The 20,048-nt window shown below is 35.2% G+C and overlaps 3 protein-coding genes across 3 annotated transcripts; all 3 read left to right on the forward strand.

Moving 5' to 3' along the window:
- The first annotated feature begins 1,542 nt into the window (after positions 1-1,542).
- LOC110721067 lies at positions 1,543-3,622 on the forward strand. Its single transcript, XM_021900182.1, has one exon. It carries the CDS (start codon positions 2,503-2,505, stop codon positions 3,505-3,507), a length of 1,005 nt encoding a protein of 334 aa, XP_021755874.1. The 5' UTR covers positions 1,543-2,502; the 3' UTR covers positions 3,508-3,622.
- A 1,942-nt stretch (positions 3,623-5,564) lies between these two features.
- On the forward strand, positions 5,565-8,126 carry LOC110721068 (probable cysteine protease RD19D). The gene is made up of 4 exons (XM_021900183.1): positions 5,565-6,348; positions 6,683-6,802; positions 6,942-7,185; positions 7,615-8,126. The coding sequence occupies exons 1-4, from the start codon at positions 5,848-5,850 to the stop codon at positions 7,881-7,883; spliced, it is 1,134 nt and encodes a 377-aa protein (XP_021755875.1). The 5' UTR covers positions 5,565-5,847; the 3' UTR covers positions 7,884-8,126.
- A 1,489-nt stretch (positions 8,127-9,615) lies between these two features.
- Positions 9,616-17,845, forward strand: LOC110721100 (mitochondrial outer membrane protein porin 4-like). The gene is made up of 7 exons (XM_021900227.1): positions 9,616-9,828; positions 10,025-10,084; positions 12,799-12,866; positions 13,454-13,564; positions 13,753-13,839; positions 15,944-16,152; positions 17,237-17,845. Exons 2-7 carry the CDS (start codon positions 10,042-10,044, stop codon positions 17,532-17,534), a joined length of 816 nt encoding a protein of 271 aa, XP_021755919.1. The 5' UTR covers positions 9,616-9,828; positions 10,025-10,041; the 3' UTR covers positions 17,535-17,845.
- The last annotated feature ends 2,203 nt before the right edge of the window (positions 17,846-20,048 follow it).

The raw sequence follows: 20,048 nt of genomic DNA on the forward strand, positions 1-20,048 counted from the left end.
GTTTCTGTCTACACTTTCAAACAGTAGGATTTTTAGGCAATATTGTTAGATTTTACTTCCTCAAAATTTTAAAGTATTGTTTAACACAAACTAAATTAAAATTGCTATAAAGAGCCTCATTGCCTATTTGTAAATAAGAAATGAGCCAATTTAATTTGCTTGTGTTCAAAGAATATTTAGATTCATTTTTTTGCAAATTAACATACAAACTTGTGCCTTTTGCGCTATGTCTTTCACGTAATTTTTTTTTTTTTTATCATAAGTTTTGTTCATCCATAAACCTCAAATGTAATATATTACATTTCCCATCCCGCTATTTTTTAAATGCAAAAATGAACTCAAATATAATAAATCAATGCAAGAAGTCAAGATCTCCTTGTGAAAAAACGAGTTTACTTTAGTGTACATAGACCAACTTAAATAAAGGCAAGTGTATCATATAGACATTCTCCTTGGTCTTTACAACCCTACTACTTCGTAGTATTTGCACGTGAAAAATAAAGGTCTAGTCTAAGTATGTTGTATAACACTTAGTAGACAAGTCAACCATGAAACCGTGTTGATGCAATGCAAAAATACCTGAATCATAAAATGTTGACTTTATGACTTAACAAATAACAAATTACATACGTATGAAAAAGAAAAAAAAAATAGAGTTTGACTTGGTTACACCATAATAATCAATCTTACTTAATACTTAGAAAGTTGAAAAACTTATACTAATTCTAATACGGAGTACTAGTATTAATTAGGTAATACGCCACTTTCTTAATATCTTTTACACTTTTCTTCATTTTTAGACTTAGTCTTATGTTATGGGATTTTTAGATTTAGATTAGAATAGAGGTGCGTGTCCTTAAAACATACAAATTGCCAAATTGCCTTGATCTATTGCAATTTGCACGTTTAAGAAACTATACGTGTCTACATTTTTATGGAACTTGATTGGAGTACAAAAGATCATCTTATGCTTTCTTTGATTCTTGTTATTTTAAGTTTTACATTCGCTTGTCAATGCGCACAACTTTGATCATTTATAATGAACCTTAATTATATAGAGTATTAAAATTACTTTAAGAGTACTTTATATTAATACATCATTAGTGGTTGTAAATTTGTAACCAATATATATACAAGGGAATAACATTGTAGATAAAGTTGTCACTAATTTGAGAGGAGCATAAGCGAGAATTGGTGAAGTGTACAAATAGGATTTAATGATCGACCGTAGATAAGTTTACATGTTTCAATTATCTTCAAATACACTCTTGTTTACAAGAATCACAATCATTGTTATTGTTTTAAGCTCTTTCATGAAAATGTAAGGAAAAGATCAAAACTAGTCAGACATTATTTTGTACATCTGATGTATTTGGTAAATAATACGTAGTATGGAGTATATATCACTTCGAAACACAAACAAGATAAGAAAAATTCCAATTTATTTAATTTTGTTTATTTTCACTTTAGCCGAGGTTAGCAAGTATAGCAACAGTGTACCGAATCGTGTTTTAGGAAAACACACACTCAAATTACAAAAAAAAAAAAAAAAAAAAGGGTAAAAAATCTCAAGGATTGGGCCAAAATGGCAGGCCTACAAATCAATACTTGGGTTTAAAATCACATAGTTGAAGTCCAATTTCACTTTAACCAAAAAGTTGGGGCCCAGACCAAAAACCATGCTTGAACGTTCATCCAATACTTTTTCAGTTTTTCGAGATGATGAGCATGGTGGACTACTGGACTCTAGTCAAGTGGATATTATATTGTTTCTTTTGGTCATTTTATGCAAACACACTATGATATTGATTCTTTTTTAGATGGTAAATTTTCTTTGTTTATTGCTTCTTAGGTTGGGTTACAATCTTGAGAGAAGACTAGCCTAACTTCTTGTATCTATCCTTTATAAAATAAAATAAAATAAAATTAAAAAAAAAAACATATTCTTAGTTCAATATTCTATATCATTTTTATTGACATGAAAATGCAAATTAAGGATAGTATCATATTACTTTCGTTTCTAATTATTTACATCAAAACATTATTTTATATCTTACCAGTATTACCTCTTCATTGCAAATAATAAAAAAACGGAGGTAACTAATAAAATTCGATTCCAAATCTCGGATGCTATATAAACATACCAAATTTATTAATGAATCTCATGAATATTCAACACTCCCCACTTTAAACCTTTTTTAAACAATCTCCACACGCTAGCTACTTTAATATGGAAACTAAGGGGCACATGCATAACCCCCTAAATTAGGCCCGTATCCTCCTTGACTACTTACTTTTTAAGTTAACAAAAGTCAAATTAAAGCAATTTGGTTGTTTTAATATCAAGAAACGACCATAACTCGTTTATAGCATCGAGAAACAATCTCTTATTTCATTTTATAACTTCCAATCACATTTTCAAACACATTTTTCATCCAATAACCCCAATTATAAAGTTCATAACAACCCTCAAATACCAAAGATATTCACATTTTTTCCAATATGAAACCATCCATTATTACAAACAATGTTACACCAAAGCATAGTAATGGTAAAAGATTTATCATTTCTTGTTTCTTCATCATTTGTTTTCTTTGTACTTTAGCTTCAATCAATGAAATTAGATATGAGAGCTTGTTAAATCTAAGCAAATGTGCTTTCTCTAGGGCGCCTTCTCTTGTTTCTAACTCGTCGTCTTTGGACTCATTTCCTCCTTCTTTACGTACAATCAAGTCATCCCCTTCTTCGGATGATGAGATTCGAGTTCTTGTAGGGATTCTAACGTTACCGGATCAATATCACAAGCGACATTTCCTAAGGATGATCTACGGAACGCAATCGCCGGAGGGTGCTAGAGTAGATTTGAAGTTTGTATTTTGTAACTTAACAAAGGAAGATCAAAAAGTGCTTGTTGCCCTAGAGATTATGCGTTACAATGATATTATCATCCTTAATTGTTCGGAGAACATGAATAAGGGCAAGACTTACACTTATTTTTCAAGTCTCCCTAGTATATTTAATAACAATGAGGGTCCATACCCTCCGTACCATTACGTCTTAAAAGCCGACGACGACACGTATTTTAGGTTGGATAATTTGGTCAAGTCCTTAAGGCCTTTGCCTAGGGAGGACTTGTACTATGGATATGTTATCCCGTGTCCTAGTATGGACCCGTTTGTTAATTATATGTCCGGAATGGGTTATTTGGTATCGTGGGACATAGCGGAATGGATCAAGGAATCGGATATTCCGAAAGCCCATCTGAAGGGTCCGGAAGATAAAATATTTGGAAACTGGATGAGAAACGGGCATCGTGGTAAGAATCGATTTAATGCAAAATGGTCGATGTACAATTATCCGGAGCCTCACACGGGGTGTACCCATGAACTATGGCCGGATACAATTGCTGTGCATCTTTTGAAGACACAAGAGAAGTGGATTAAGACATTGGAATATTTCAATGTTACCAAGAATCTTCAGCCATCTAAAATGTATCATATACCTTAAGATGGATTTTATATTTTTTAAACTATGATTTTGGTCATTCTTTTCATTTATTTCTGCCCATTTGTTGATGTAGCAGCCCTTTTGGGTATATTTTGATAATTATACATAAATTTTTATTCCAATTTTGAGTTGATAACTTTTTTATTTCTATTTACAAAACTCGATAATAAAAATGAAGCAAGGATTCAGTTTGATAGTCTCTCAAAATTAAGACGTACTTAATTCGTATAAGGCCTAGCTAATTTATCTATCCTACACAGTACGTTAATAGGTGAGTTAGTTTTTTACCTAACAATGTAAAATTGTCTAAAATCTTAGTACCTAAATGATATATCTCGTGTACTAACATGATTAGTAGAATGCAATCATAGCGTGCATTAAGTTTGTTCTTGATAAAGAAGGATTGCATGTTTAGCTATATGAATTGCAATTGAATGAAACTTAATTAACATCATTGAATCAAGATGAATACAAAATGAATAAAATATGAAATAAAATAATGAGCTTGCTTTAAGTTTGTGACTTAAGAGGACTTTTGCGTTAGTGCTAACGTAACAAACTCAACGACGGTGCACGATGATAAGGTGCCAAACCATATAACGAGGGTGGCTGCAGGCCTAAAACGTGACAAGTTGCGGATTATAATGCAAATTTCACATGAATTGTAATGCTTAAGATTTCTAACCTTCTAATACAAAGGTGAGGTTAATTGGGGTGGGTTGGGGCGAATGCATCCCCGACTCTCCTTAAAATTTTCATCTCCATCCTTGTTTTGTAAAAACTCCAAATCTATCATCGATTTATTATTCACAAAGGTCTACATATCCAATTCTTGTCATGTTTTTAGGCCTGCATATATACATGTATATGCACACAATGCGTGTATGAAACTCATATGCATAAGTAATCTTAACCTTAAAGACCAATGTAATGCATAAACAGTGCTTCGTATTAGCTATGTAGGGATAAGCTAGTGGTGACAAAAACCAACTTGAAAAAAAAAAAAAATCAAAACCTGATTTCCACTTATATAAACCCAATGATTTAACACAACTCAAATTTAAAATAGATTCGATTTAACCCAATATTACTGAACTTGATCCGAACATCCAAATTAATACATCTAAATAAGTATCTTTATGAAAAATGTAGGCCTTAATACCATTAATGTCTTGGCCCAATCGGCCTAGCCTGGCAAAATTTTGGTTGGAATCAGGCAAAAAACATTGGCCTTTATTAGAATATTGGAATTTTGGCAATATTTTTGCAAAAGCTATATTGGCCTTACGCCTAAGTCCAATCCAGATTGACCCAAATTTCTTGGGTTGGTTGGATAAAGTTCTTCAAATTTTGGGTATGCCGAATTTTTATTAATCATGTTGTAATTGTAAATCAAACTTGAGTAACAAGTTTTAGGGCATGTTCTCATTGACTGAAATCAGCTGAACTGAATTGAATTGAGCTGAGATGAACTGAACTGGACTGAAATGAATATTTTATAAGAGAAGGAAATTAGGAGCTGAACTGAACTGAGCTGAACTGAAGTGAGCTGAACTGAACTGAATTTCAAAGTATCAGAACATACCCTTAATCCTTATTTGAACATGTTTGTGTTAGTTGAAATCGATATTTACAAATTTATTTTACCCGAACGTATAGGAGTTGTAAGTTACACACGATGACTAGAATTTGTTGGATAGATCAAAAAGTGATAAATCCGGCAAAAAAATCCAAGAGTCACCGGAATGTAGATCTAAGGATAAAAGAAAATTAGAAGAATACATGCTTCTAAGTTCTAATGTTCTTACTACACATTTTGACATCCCATATATAACTCAAGCGATTTACCCATTTAGTGACTTTCAAGACTCAATGAACAAATTTAATTCACCCGAACAAGTTTATATATATAAAATAAGTGAAAATATAGTGATAATTTTAATATTATATTATAATTTTAGTTGAGATGACGATGGCATAATGGAATGTCTCACTATTAGCTCCACATCATTGATCAAATCTCATGGGACTCATTTGAGAGATTTTCAAGTTAACTAATACTCCCCACTAGCTAAGCTAGCTAGTTTTACTCAATTCTCAAGTCCCAAGAAAATAAGTGTTGGAGTCATATTAACACCTCCACGTAACGTTGCATGCATGCAAAATCAACCCCACTCCTACACGTATACTTACAAACTGCCACCTTACACTTTGAAACCGCCACTTATCAACAACTAACTAACCATTTCTAACCACAAAACCCTAATAAAATACAAAACAAAATCCAATTTTGCAACCTTCAACCAAAAAACCAAGCAAAAATAATATACCATAAATAACATGATAATAACAAAGAGCTCAACATCATGCGTTACATTTTCACTATTATTAATCGTTACACTTAATTACATCGCATTTGTTAGAGCTCAAAACTATAGTGATTCACATAATTATAATTATATCTACCAAGTTACGGAAGATAGGAATTTATTAGGAGTTGAAGGTAAGTTTGTGAGTTTTATGCGTGAACATGGGAAGGAGTATAGTACAAGGGAAGAGTATGTCAAGCGGTTGGAGATTTTTTCGAAGAATTTGGTCCGGGCCGCGGAGCATCAGGCGTTGGACCCCTCGGCGGTCCATGGGGTTACGCCGTTTATGGACTTGTCTCCCGAGGAGTTTCAAACCGCGTTCATGGGCTTAAAGCCCAATTTTGATCGTCATAGTGGTTGGGGTGCCAATGGGGCCTCCGCTGATGCGGTGGCCCCTAGGTTGGATGTTCGTGGGTTACCTAAGAGTTTTGATTGGAGGGGAAAAGGGGCTGTTACTGATGTCAAGATGCAGGTATATGCATGCTTAAATTAAATTAATTTCTTTTGTTTATTAGTAATTTTAATGTGGATTTTTGGAAGAGATGAGTTCATGCTAAGGTACAATGTTTATATTAGTCCCAACTAATAATGTTTGTTAATACTTCATTTTATGGCTTTAGCATTTTTATATACTACAGTACCTCTTTTAATTTTTAGTTGTAATAAGGAATTTTTTATGTCTCACGACTGTTACCCCTTTTGTTGCAACTAAAACTTAACAAATGTACGCAGTTGGAATGCTTAGGCTAGTTACGATTTACATCATGTGTTAGTAAGGGATTTTTGATGTAGTGAATTTCAATTAGGGAACGTGTGGATCGTGTTGGGCTTTTAGCACAACTGGAGTTATCGAAGGAGCTAATTTTATCGCAACAGGCAAGCTTTTAAGTCTCAGTGAACAACAGCTTGTGGATTGTGATCATAAGGTAATAAGCTACACGATTAATTAACAACTTACGGAGTACATATAACATATTAAAGAGTAATTACAAATTGTCACTACTAATTATAAAGACCGGGATTAATTTCTGACTTGATAATGTGCTTCTTAATTATGTTGGCTAGTGTGACGCAAGTAAGAAAACCGAGTGTGACCGCGGGTGTCGTGGTGGTCTTATGACCAATGCCTATAACTATTTAATGGAGGCAGGAGGCCTTGAAGAGGAAAAATCTTACCCTTATAGTGGCAAGCAGGGCAAATGCCAATTTGATCCTCACAAGGTGGCCGTCAAAGTCGAAAATTTTAGCACCATCCCGGTTGATGAAGAACAGATCGCGGCTTATCTCGTTCATCATGGTCCTCTTGCAGGTATACCATCTTATTGAACATCGATCTTGGTATATGTGCATGCTTCTATTGAAGATGTTGTAGAGAATCATTGAATGCACAAGCATTTGTTACAAAAATATTCTTAGGGAACATAATTTTTTGTTGATGTGTTTTCAACGTAGCCTATGAACATCTCAAAACAATATACTACCTACGTTACAGCACATAACTTACAAGTTATGTGTAAAGATTTGACATAAAGTTGATAGGGAAAATGTCTAATCATTGCACATAATTAAGTAGGCAGGTTGAAATATATTTATGAATTTATAGGAACTCGTGTAAGTATGTACTTACATTACCACTATGAATAAAGTTGATATGATAGTTTGACTAGCAATGAGAATTTTTATTTTGGCATTGTGAGATCGATTGTGATATGATTTTTGTTGGTTGTCATGTATGTAGTTGGATTAAACGCTGTGTTCATGCAAACATACATTGGCGGAGTATCGTGTCCCTTGATATGTGGTAAGCGAATGCTAAACCATGGTGTTTTGCTAGTCGGTTATGGGGCAAAGGGCTACTCCATTCTGAGGTTCGGCTACAAACCTTACTGGATCATCAAAAACTCATGGGGCACAAAATGGGGTGAAGACGGATACTATAAATTGTGCAGGGGCCATGGTATGTGCGGGATGAATACAATGGTGTCCGCGGTTGTCACTAGAGCCTAGTATTAATATGTAACCATTTGTCACGCTATTTTAGTAGCTTGAATGATCGAAGCAAAAGCATGGTTTAAGGTTGTCATAATTTTAGTTCCCCCTAGATAAAATCTTTTCACAAAATGGTGCTAGTTGTAATTTGTAATATAAGTGCAGTTTTTGCTGCATCGTTTGTTCTTTTTTTTTGCATCTTTCTGGATGTTTGTTTAGTAAAAGAAGAATCTGAAAGCTTATTTAATTTACTGGAGAATACTCTTATATAATGTTCGTAAGCAAACTTTAATGTTTTTCGAGCATATTTTCTAGCTATTATTAATGCTTCATTGAACATGTTTGAAAATTCATCACTAGATTTTGTGAAACCAATATTGGCTCTTCTTTAATCAGCAACAAAATAATAGAAAACATGCATTGTTAAAATATTCTTCACATCGATTCATTTACAACCTATATTTTTTCCGTGTATTATCATGGTATGATAGATTTTCATATACATTTACGACATGTTTCTGTTTTTCAGTGTAATCCTTAGCTTATCTATAAAATTATTGGAAAATCACTATTTCGATCAAAGGAATTTTCACCATCATTCAATATAGTACCACCTAACTTCTTTCTTCCTAGCAAGCTCGCTCTCTCAGCCCTCCCTACCCAAACAACCACAAGGCCAGGGCACAACATATGTCCAATCGTCCACCATACCACAACCACTTTCTCTCTAAGTTGCCTTGTCGCAAGCTTTGTAACCCCATTTTTTTTTTTTTTAAAAAAAAAACGTCCAATCCATCCCTTCTATTCATAATGCTAGTTAAAATGAGATGCCCTTTGTTGTATATAAATTATACTGTATAGAGCCTTGTCATTCTAGTAGCCAAAACTTCAACACCTCGATCTACTCTCTATCATCCCTCAAAGCCTTAGCTACTTCATATGATATGCGAAGGATTAGTTGATAAAATTTAACATGTAGCTAAAAGTTAAAGTGATCGGAAAAAATGTAGGATCATGGTGGTCGATGATAGGAGAGAGTATGAGTGTATGACACCTAAAAAAAACCTTTTTTTGAAACTTTGAATTATCAATAGATTAAAGAAAGTGTAGACGCACAAATTATTGTTAAACTTTATTTTATAAGAATCTCATAATATTTGCCGTAATTATTAAAATTTGATTATGGGTCTAAATATTAAAGATAATTGTTTTCAAGGAAGTAGCTTAATGAAAATTAATTTTAGCTCTATAAAATAAATTAAGAGGTATTTTGTGAAGAAAAAAGAAAAACAAAACCTACTCAAAACAAACCAAATATGGATTAGCTAGGGTATATGTTAAGAGGACCAAGTGTATAGAACATTAGAACACGAGCTCCTCTTCCATTTAATACTTCGATAAACTAGGCTTTTATTGATGCGTTGTTTCCTTAGTTACAAATTGGTTACGATTATTCTCACTTGAGTTCATGTACTTAATAAAAATGTCACATAATTTAGACATTGTTAAACACATTCAGATACAATATATGAGTACAATTTATAAGGAAATCATTCATGCAATTTATGAAGATTTGATCATTTAAATAATTAAAAATTTACTCTATATGTTGAATTACCAATCACTATTTTGAATCCGCTCATAAATAATAACACCAATGACCAGCTTGGATTTTGGACCAGTTTCATCGGTCTATTCTAATTCATGTTCTTAACCATAATCGGTCCAGCCTACGAATCTTGAATTTTAAAATTTTCGATCTTGGGTCCCGTCCGCTTTGGTCTAATCTTGGACCGGTGAAACAGCCCTAATTCCTCCTCCTTCGTTTACTTTACAGTACTTCCTCAACCTCCTTGAGCCTTTTCACGTTCACGCTGGTTTGCTGCAAGCCTCCCTCTCTCTCTCCTCCATTGAAGCGGCTTCTAAGCTTTCTCTCCTCCATTGAAGCAGCTTCATTTCTCAGGTAAAATGTTTTCCCTTCTTTTTCTTTAATTAATCATCGAATTCAATTTCACAAATCTAGTATTAATCGTTAATTTTATAGTCACTAAACCCAATTTAGGGTTCATATTTTGAAGTTGTGAAATTACACCATTTCGCACCCTGTTTTAGCTTTTGATTTTAAGCTAATTTTTGTGCTTTCGTTTGATTAATCGTAGTTTCAGCAGGAAGAGAGATGGGTCCAGCTCCATTTACTGATATTGGCAAGAAAGCCAGAGGTAATTTGGAATTAGGTTTTTTGTAATTGTGATTGATTTTGTGATATTTTGGTTGATTAATTTGATTTTATACCATTTTATACTATGATGATGTGATTGTGATTGTGATTGCCTTTTTGTCATTTTATTAGATTGGAAGTGTTAATTTTGTATGCAAATTTCAACTGCTTTGTATTTAGGATGATACCTTAATTGCTTTGTATTTATAATGATACCTTAGACATAATGAGTTTGGTGCGTAATGTATTTGTGTTTTTCGGGCTTTCTTGGTGAGGAGATGAATTCGGATAGAGCAAGTCTTGGGTGAGACGGCTTACCAATAATTCATTTTGAGGCATTACATGTTGCGCAATAGCTTATCGTGAGATCTTTCCAAACAAAATGTTGCGTAATTTGAATTTTTGTTACCTTGTCTGCTTTGAGATTTGTGTGTGTGTGTGTGTGTGTGTGTGTGTGTGTGTTCCCCACTGAACCTAAGTCTATTTCTATTCTGTAAATAAACTTGAAAATTTTCAATTCTATGAATGAATTAGTAGCTATCATGAAACTAGTTGGCAAGAATTCCAATTTTATTATTGTTTGTGGTGTTATTGGAATCATTTTGGGCTTTAACACATGAAAAAATGAATTAATGTTTAAAGTTAAGCCACTACAGCACTACCCTGCAAACTAGTATGTTAGATAAGTCATTTTGCACCTTGAGCCCTTAATTGAAAAAATTAAAATGAAAAATAAAAAGGTGAAGGTTGAAGCTTTATTTCTTTCAGCTCTTCCTCTTGGATGGACCCTAGGGGTGATCGTTCTGGAACAATTTTAGAATAACAAATTACAATGAACTTTTTATTTGTTAATTTCTCTAGGATGCATTTTGTATAATGTTTCATCTCTAAAACTTATTCTAGCTCCAATATTGAACTGTTGTGAAGTATTATATCTGACATTATGCTTTATCCTCTTCATAGATTGCCTTTTTCTTCATATTGTCTTGGTTCTCTTGGAGATGGTTGTTAGTAGGCATGCTCGGAGTTGGAATGGCCCTTTTGTTATGAGATAAATTATGTCTGTTTGGCATGTAGACTTGTATGATTAGATCATAGGGGGCATACCTTTGGTGTGGTCATGATACTTTCTGGAAGGGCATAGTCGAAAGTCGAAACTAGTTTTGGACACTTCAATGCGTATACTGTGTGGTTTATTGGTATGCCAGGGTGACCCGTGAGTAGGACTGGCAAACGGATCAGGTCGGGTCAGATTTGTGTTCGGGTCAATTCAATTTCGAGTCGAATACCCCTGACCTGAACCTGACCCATTTAACTTTTCGGGTTCAGGTCAACCCGAATCTGACCTGATTTTTTTGGATATTTTTGTTTTCGATTTTGAATTTACTTTAAATTTCAGATCTAATACTTTCCATTTCAATTTTAAATATTAACATCTTAATTTTATAAAGAAAATCAATGATAAATAATCAAATTGATACCATCAACAAATTAAAAGTGTAGATCATAAACATATAACAGCTGCCTTCTAGAAAGAGTCTTGGATAATAAAATACCAAATTAAATTACATTAGATAAGATCTAAAACTAAAAAAAAACAAACGTTTCTCCCATTTCAATGATTTGCGGAAATATCATCTAGATATTGTTCCATGATGATGAGGTTGATGCCTACAGCCTGCTGTTGTTAGATCAATCGAGCGGTAGAAAGCATAGAAAGAATAGAAAAACGCCGAAGGAGGCTGATAAAGCATAGAAATCGTGATGTGATGGTGGTGGAAAAACGCCGAGGGATTAACACAACCTTGGATTGATGAAGGAGAGGTTGAGATAACGCAAGGAAGTGTAGATTGATGAAAAGAATTCCAAGGATTAAATAGAAATTAAGGGTTTCATAAAAGGTTGCAGAAGATTTTAGGGAATGAAGAGAGAGAAAATTTAAGAGAGAGAATGGAGGAGAACAAGAACGGCTGAATGAAAGTGAGAAAGAATTGAGGAGTTTAGGGTTTTTGATGTTATCAGGTGGGCTCATTTTGAATTTGGGCTGGGATGATGATCTATATAGGCTTCTTTTTTTTTTGGGGTGGGGGGTTATGTGAGTCAATTTCGGGTTGGGATTTTCAACCTTAACCTAACCCATTTAAATTTCAGGTCGGGTTCGTGTCAACCCATTTAAGTTTTCGGGTCGAAAACCTCAACCCTAACCCGCTATTTTCAGGTCGAGTTCGTGTCGTGTTTTCGGGTCGGGTCAGTTTTTTCCAGCCCTACCTGTGAGTTGCTTAGCAATGAGCCAATGAGTCCTTTCCTTGTTTTTTGTATGACAAGGCAATATATGATAACTACTAGACCCAGAAGTTTCTAAATTTTTTTAAAAAAATTTTAGACGAGAATAGAGAGGAAAAGATGGATTATTGGAGTCTTACCATACCTGCTAAGAGCATATGGTAGACTGGTAGTTCACAGTATGTTTCTTGTGACATCATTATGTACCTCAGAAACTTAATATTTTGCCCTGTGTAAATATTGGTGTTAAATGATATTGATAGCGTGCTGGAAATTTTGGTCATCCCTTATCAGTGATTTGGATGCTAATTGAAGAAAGATATTGAACATTAAAAAATTTTATTTTATTTTTATTTTCCAATCTATCAATTTCTGAAGTTCCCTTTATTTATTTATTTATTTGTTGATAATATGGTGATTTTTCACTTGCAGATGTCTTAACCAAAGATTACAACTTCGATCACAAGTTCACCTTGTCAGTGCCTAGTATTACTGGAATGGTATGGATGGTTTCTATCTTAAATCAGTCTCCTATTATCCAAATGAAGTTCACCATGACTTCATAGTTTATATTCCAGCTCTACTGAAGAAGAAATGTGGGTTGTGATATTGTTAATGACCTTTTTCTCCATAAATGTCATTTACCCTTTTTTTTTTTTTTTTTTTTTATGGTTGTTTTAATCATGCTATATATATAGCTGGGCCTGATTGCCTGAATGATTAGTATCTATGCTCCAACTTGATCAATGGATTTTATTCATTACTTCATTAGTCACAACACAAGATGGCCTGGTATTGATTCTCTTTCGTTGGATTCCACAAGTTGCAATAAGTGATTAAGTGGCGCTTACAGCCTTTTTCTTCAAAACTATACCATGTTACTTCTATGTTTCTATACAAATTATTATCCATGAGAATCATATTATCCAAATCATTTTGTTAATGGAACATATTGCATGCAACATCTTTCATGAGATTTCTGGTGCACTTTTTATCAGTGTCTCTTTACTCACATTGATCTAATTTATTATTGAATAATACTTGTTAACTCCTCAAGTATTCTAAAATTTTGATTCTTTGTAATCAGGGATTGACAGCCACAGGTGTCAAGAAGGACCAAATCTTTATTGGTGATATAAGTACACAGTATAGGAGTGGAAACATTACAGTTGATGTGAAAGTTGATACTTATTCTTATGTAAGTATATGTTATCAAGTTTTCCTTTTACATTGTTTGTCTTGACCCCTTGTCTATGTTCATTTATGTGCATGTGAATCTCTCCTTTGTCCCATATGTTTGGCATAACTAAGAGGACCAGAGTAGGATGTTGCTGATGCACTGTATATGATCCACACTGATAATTTTAACTCTTCTTTGTTCTGTAGGTTGCCACAAAAATAACTTATGATGAAGCTTTACCAGGCATTAAAACAGCTCTTAGCTTTAACATTCCTGATCAGAAATCTGGCAGGGTATGCAATTTTTTTTCCTTCTAGCTTGTTTGTATGTCCTCGTTTATTTTATATACCCATGGATTTGAAATTTAAGTGTAAAGAAGGGAATTTAGGAGTTTGAGGGTATTGAAAAGACGGTTGTCTTAATGCAGACTGTGCATGTACATATTGTATGTAGAGCTGTCAATTCGGGTAAACGGGTCGGGTTTTAGTCGGGTTAGTATGAGTCGGGTCATCTCGGGTCGGGTCAATACGGGTTAATGTCATAACATATGCGGGTTGGGTCATGCTTGAGTCGGGTCAGGTCGGGTCATACATCTTATCGGGTTTAGGTCGGGTTAGTAAAAGGTCGGGTTACATTCGGGTCGGGTGAAAAATAGGTTGGATTAAATTCGGGTCTTTACGGGTTAAACGAGTTAGGGTCGTTCTCGGGTTCGAGTCGGGTTCGGTTCAAGTCAATTATTTACGGCTTAGAATCAGGTCGGGTCATTCTCGGGTTCAAGTCGGGTTCAGTTCAAGTCAATAATTTGCGGATTATAATCAAGTCGGGTCATCTCCAAGCCCGTTCATTCTCGGGTTCGAATCGGGTTCGGTTCAAATCAATAATTTGCGGAAAACATGTTTCGTCCCTGAAATTCGTCCCTAAAAACATGTTGTAAAACTAACCTCTTAAAATTCAAAGTGAAATATTGAAGGAATAGCGTTAGGATTCAATTTCTGTTCCAATACCAACATGAGATAACGACCTATACATATTGATTCAATAACAAGTCGAGTTGAATTTAGGTCGGGTCAATAACAAGTCAGGTTGATTCGGGTCGGGTTTGTAGCAGGTCGGGTTGAAATTCGAGTCGGGTTTGTAGCAGGTTGGGTTAAATTCGGGTCGGGTTAGGAACAGGTCGGGTTGAACGAGTTTGGGTCAATTTCGGTTCAGGTCGGGTTCGGTGCAGGTCAATAATTTACGGGTTACATTCGGGTCGGGTCGTCTCTAGGTCGGTTAATGTTCGGGTTCGGGTCTCGAATACTCGGGTCAACTCGGGTCTAGGGTTGGTTTCAGGTCGGGTTCGGGTCACCATTTTTTTCGGGTTCAGACGGGTCGGTTAATAGGTCGGGTTAGGGTCGGTATTTCGGGTCGGATCAGCTTTTGACAGCTCTAGTTGTATGTAAATTGTTCTTGCTGAATTTAAGGTATATGCGCTTTAAAATTCCCACATTAGAATCTAATATAAGGGCAAACAGAATAGACAAAAGAGCCAAAAAAGAATCAGTGACAGAGATAGAGGGCCTGAAGTACTGATGATAAGAATACACACACACATAGCAAACATGCTCACTCCTTCCATCCTTATTTAAAAAATGCTACTGTTTGGGGTTTCACTCCTGTTCTCTCCTACCAGTCATTGGTCCACGTTCCCTTGCTGACTGTTGGTCATCCTCTCATCCATAGGCCTGTATCCAGTCTAGCCACTCCTTAACTTGGTCATGTGAGGATGCTTATACTTGACCCAACTTCTGCTCTGGCCAAGGATTTTATAGCCAGCTTAAGGTGCCAGGGTCTCCTTTCTCACCTTAAATTGTTGGCATTACAAGAAGTGGATCCTGTGACCATTATTTTGCCTGGCATGTATGCTCAGCTCTAGTGTTGATGGTTGTTCCTATTAAGGGTAACATGACAGCTCTAATTTCTGTATCTTGTCTGAATTGTTATATAATAATAGCATCAATGTATGGGATTATTCAGGATTGTAAAGTCTGGAGGCCTGTAATAGTTAACATGTCTGGTATGTATGTGAAATTCTAGTGTTAATGGGTGTTCCTATTGAGGGCCATATTTCAGCTCTAATTTCTGTATCTTGTCTGAATTATTATATACTAATAGCATCAACGTATGGGATTATTCAGGATTGTTGAATCTAGAGGCCTGTAATAGTTAACATTGAGCACTCGTTATCCAGCCCATATCTGCAAGTGCTAGAAATAAGTTTCAGATATTTACAATAATTGAGATCTGTTAAAATAAAATAAAAAGTAAAGTAAAAAGAGTAGGGAATTTATGTATTGAATGCTTCGATTTTATAGATTTCTTTTGATTTATACCTGATGTTTATTTGTATCGATACAGTTAGATGTGCACTACCGGAATTATCATGCTGCAGTGAACTCTAGTGTTAGCTTGAATCCTTCCCCTACATTGGACGTCAATGCTGCCATCGGCAATGAGGACACCAGCTTGGGTGGGGAAATGGCATTTGATACTGCATCTGGTTCATTCACCAAATACAATGCTGGGATTACCCTCAACAGACCAGATTTTTCTGCAGCCCTTTTACTGTATGTATAATGTCATTCCTAGTTTTATTTATTGGAGAGGTTTATTTGCCGCCTTGATGATTTGCTATTCAACTGAGTTTAACCTTCTATATGCTGATGCTTTAAATTGATGTTCTATTTTATTTTAAGTTCCTGCTTAAGATGAGGGCTAAAATCAATTAACTTGCTCTATGTGATATGTTTCTCTTCCTTTCTTTGGGACTGGTAAATTAGTGATTTGTAGTTGGAATTGGCAGGAAATTTTATTTTATCTCCGAAAACTTGCAGTCTTCTTGCCAAATCATTTTGTGTAAGAGATTAATCTACATACACCTCAGTCACCACATCGACTGCACCAATCTCTATGCAGCACCTACCACTGTTTGAGATATCAATTGCTGATCTTTGAAAACTCATCGGGTATAGATGGAGTTGCATCAACTTAAAATAGTAATTTGAGTATGTTAGCAGGTGTTGCCAAAGATATCAGTTACTTGTCTGGTCATCTAATGTAATAATAATGGAGGTTTAGCCATGCGGATTGTTTAATAGAAAATTATTTTAGAAGGTTATTAACTGTTTGAGTTGAGGACTAAATGAAGGAGCTACTAGGATAACATGGACAGCAGATTAATTAGGAAAGGGACCTGCCACTGATGTGCATGCTAAGCGCAAATCAGAAGTTGGGAGTTAAGAAGAAACTTGTTTGTTGTTTTCTGGACATTTTATTGTTGCCCCTAGACCCAAGTATTCTCCTCTTTCTTCTGTCACACATAACCCTTTTACCACGGAGGTGGAATCGTAGAGATGAAAAGAAGCTTGTGTTGGTAAGCAGTGGCTCATCTTGAATGCCAGTCTTAATATGCTAAGACTACATTGTTTATGGTACATGTACTAGGTTTGATGTATCAATCTTAATCTCGTATGCATATCTAAGGATCTCTTGAAATTCAAGGCTGCAAATTTGGTGAACCTTCAAGTCCTTGATTGACAATATATTTTTCCCTCTCTGGCCATTTAATTTTTTCTTATAACATCAATAAACGTTTGTTTATTAGGTTGTCTGGCCTTAGTTCTCTTTAACATCTGTGTTCCTAAAATGCAGGATGGATAAAGGACAGACTCTTAAGGCTTCGTATTATCACACTGTGAATCCTTCAACAGCTGTCGCAGCCGAAATGATTCATAGATTTTCTAGTTATGAGAACGGGTTTACAATTGGTAGCTCACATGTAGTTGATCCTACTACATTGCTGAAAACTCGTTTCTCTGACAACGGAAGGGTCGGAATGTTATGTCAGCGTGAATGGAGGCCGAAGTCCCTGGTAACTTTTTCAGCTGAGTATGACACAAAGGCTCATTCAGCCTCTAAATTTGGCGTTGCCTTGGCTCTGAAACCTTGAGATACTACCATTGTGCAACTTTTGGTAATACTGATATTTTCAGATTATACAATTTTTATGACCCCAAATGGGTGTTGTTTACCCAAATGTCAAAAACTGGACTGAGATGTATTCATGAGTAGAACATTCTAGAGCATTGATGGGTTTTAGACCCAGTTTTGGATAGTTTGAAGATGCTACTACAAAAGTTCAGCATCGCATAGCTTTATTTTACCATAGATTTTATGCTGATTGATAATGAATCTCGTCTTGAGAGAGATTTTCTGTCAATTCTTCTTTTGAAACCGTAATCATGTTCAAAATTTTTACAATAATTTCTGTAATACTCGAAAATAAATGTAGCTCTGCATTTAGAGTTTAGTTATGCATGATCTTAATAGTGTTATCAGTACGATCTTTTCTAAGGGAAGACAGTTTCAGTTTTCTTTCCGATTATTGCATGGAAGATTTGGAAGGATTAAATTATACGGGTCAAGATAAGGGAAAGGAAATGGTGGATCTGTTTTTCTCTCCCTTTTGATAAACCAAGTCCCTCCATTGTTGGAGCGATTTGGAAAGAAAAGGAAACATTGTTCTTTCATGCCCTTCCAAAAATGAACAATACAAGGCTTGACTGAGAAATGATTTTGACTAGAGCTGTCAATTTAGATAAACGGGTCGGGTTTGGGTTCGGTAAGAGTGGCTCAGGTCAATTCGGATTAATTTCATAATCTATGCGGGTCGGGTTTGGGTTGGGTCATGCTTGAATCGGGTCACGTCGGGTCATACTTCTTATCGGGTTTGGGTCAGGTTTAGGTCAGGTTAATAATAGGTTGGGTTACATTCGGGTCGGGTGAACAATAGGTCGAGTTTAATTCAGGTTTTCACGGGTTAAAATGGGTTAGGGTAAAATTCGGGTTCGGTTCAAGTCAATAATTTGCGGGTTAGAATAAGGTCAGGTCATTCTCGGGTTTGAGTCGGTTTCGGTTCAAGTCAATAGTTTGCGGGTTATAATTATGTCGGGTCATTTTCAAGTCGGGTCATTCTCGAGTTTAAGTCAAGTTAGGTTCAAGTCAATAAATTGCGGGTTATAATCAGGTTGAGTCATTTCCAAGTTGGGTCATTCTCGGTTCAAGTTGCGTTACGTTCAAGTCAATAATTTGCAGGTTACAATCAGGTCGGGTCATTTCCAAGTCAGGTCATATTCGGTTCAACTAATTATAAATAGATAATTATCATTTTTATCAAGCTAATTATTTCCTTTGACTATAATATACTTCCTCCGTTTATATTTAGTTGACGCGTTTGATTTAGACACATATATTAAAGAGAGGGGAGAGAGTGAGAGAGAATGAAAAAACAAGTGGGGTAGCTTCTCAATGCAAGGTAAAAAATTTACCTTAAAAGGAAACATGTCAACTAAAAAAAAAACTTCCTAAAAAGGAATACTTGTCAACTAAAAAGAAACGGAGGTAGTATATGACAATATACTAGGGAACTATAGTCTATAATTTAGGAAGATGATTAACTCCTTTGACCATACAACAAATATATATTATATTTAACTTTTAAATTTGAAGATGATGCTCCTTACTTTTGTTGGCATGGACCGACTTGGTCTCTATAGAAAAAATGCTTTGATCAACAATAATAAGGTGGTCTAAATTGCAGTTAAGGTGATTTGAAATCAGACAGGAACAATTTGGGTTGAATTTAGGTCGGGTGAACAATAACAAGTCGTGTTAATTTCAAGTCGGGTTAGTAACATATCGGGTTGAATATTTGGGTCGGGTAAGTAATTGGTCTGGTAAAATTCGGTCAGGTCAATGTCAAGTCGGGTTGAATTTGGGTCAGGTAAATAAAAAGTCGGGTTGATTTTGGGTCGTGTTTGTAACAAGTTGGGTTAGATTCGGTCGGGTTAGGAACATGTCGGGTTGAATTCAGGTCAGGTTAGTAACAGGTCGGGTGAAATTCGGGTTTTGACAAGTTAAAACGGGTTTGTGTAAATTTCGGTTCAAGTCTGGTTCGTTGCAAGTTAATTTAATTGGCCGTTGTAAACCAGTAAATCGGTGCAACTTGTAAACCGGTGAATTGACCGCTTAAAAGCAAATTGGATGGTTCCACACACCCAATTGGACTTCCAGATGGTACTAAGGACCATGGTAAATATTTCGGCAATTTTTATTTCCGGGGGAAAAAAAGGTTAAAAAATTCCAAAATTGAAGACTAATATCAACGCTTTTTGAGAAATTTTTGAGGTTTCGGGGTCCGGTATCGAAAAGTCTTAAAATTCTATAGGATATGTCTCGGGGTCATATAATGCCGTTTGGAACCATATATGATCATTATTTGTTGTCATAAATATTCGTCGTAGGCTTGAATTAATGAAATCGGTGCAAGTTGTAAACCGGTAAATAGGATGGTTCCACCCACCCAATTTCACTCCCAGAGGGTATTAGGGACAATGGTAAACGTTTCGGCAATTTTCATTTCCGAGCGAAAAAAAAAGTCAAAAAATTCCAAAATTGAAGGCTA

Source organism: Chenopodium quinoa, unplaced genomic scaffold (assembly GCF_001683475.1).
Source record: "Chenopodium quinoa cultivar QQ74 unplaced genomic scaffold, ASM168347v1, whole genome shotgun sequence".
Lineage (NCBI taxonomy): Eukaryota > Viridiplantae > Streptophyta > Magnoliopsida > Caryophyllales > Amaranthaceae > Chenopodium > Chenopodium quinoa.

Bases quoted from the DNA above. Each gene is read 5' to 3' on its own strand.
- LOC110721067 (XM_021900182.1), top strand. From the start codon at position 2,503: ATGAAACCATCCATTATTACAAACAATGTTACACCAAAGCATAGTAAT.
- LOC110721068 (XM_021900183.1), top strand. From the start codon at position 5,848: ATGATAATAACAAAGAGCTCAACATCATGCGTTACATTTTCACTATTA. The intron at 6,349-6,682 runs GTATATGCATGC...AATTTCAATTAG, and splicing joins TTACTGATGTCAAGATGCAG to GGAACGTGTGGATCGTGTTG. The intron at 7,186-7,614 runs GTATACCATCTT...TCATGTATGTAG, and splicing joins TCATCATGGTCCTCTTGCAG to TTGGATTAAACGCTGTGTTC.
- LOC110721100 (XM_021900227.1), top strand. From the start codon at position 10,042: ATGGGTCCAGCTCCATTTACTGATATTGGCAAGAAAGCCAGAG. The intron at 10,085-12,798 runs GTAATTTGGAAT...TTTCACTTGCAG, and splicing joins TATTGGCAAGAAAGCCAGAG to ATGTCTTAACCAAAGATTAC. The intron at 16,153-17,236 runs GTATGTATAATG...CCTAAAATGCAG, and splicing joins TTTTCTGCAGCCCTTTTACT to GATGGATAAAGGACAGACTC.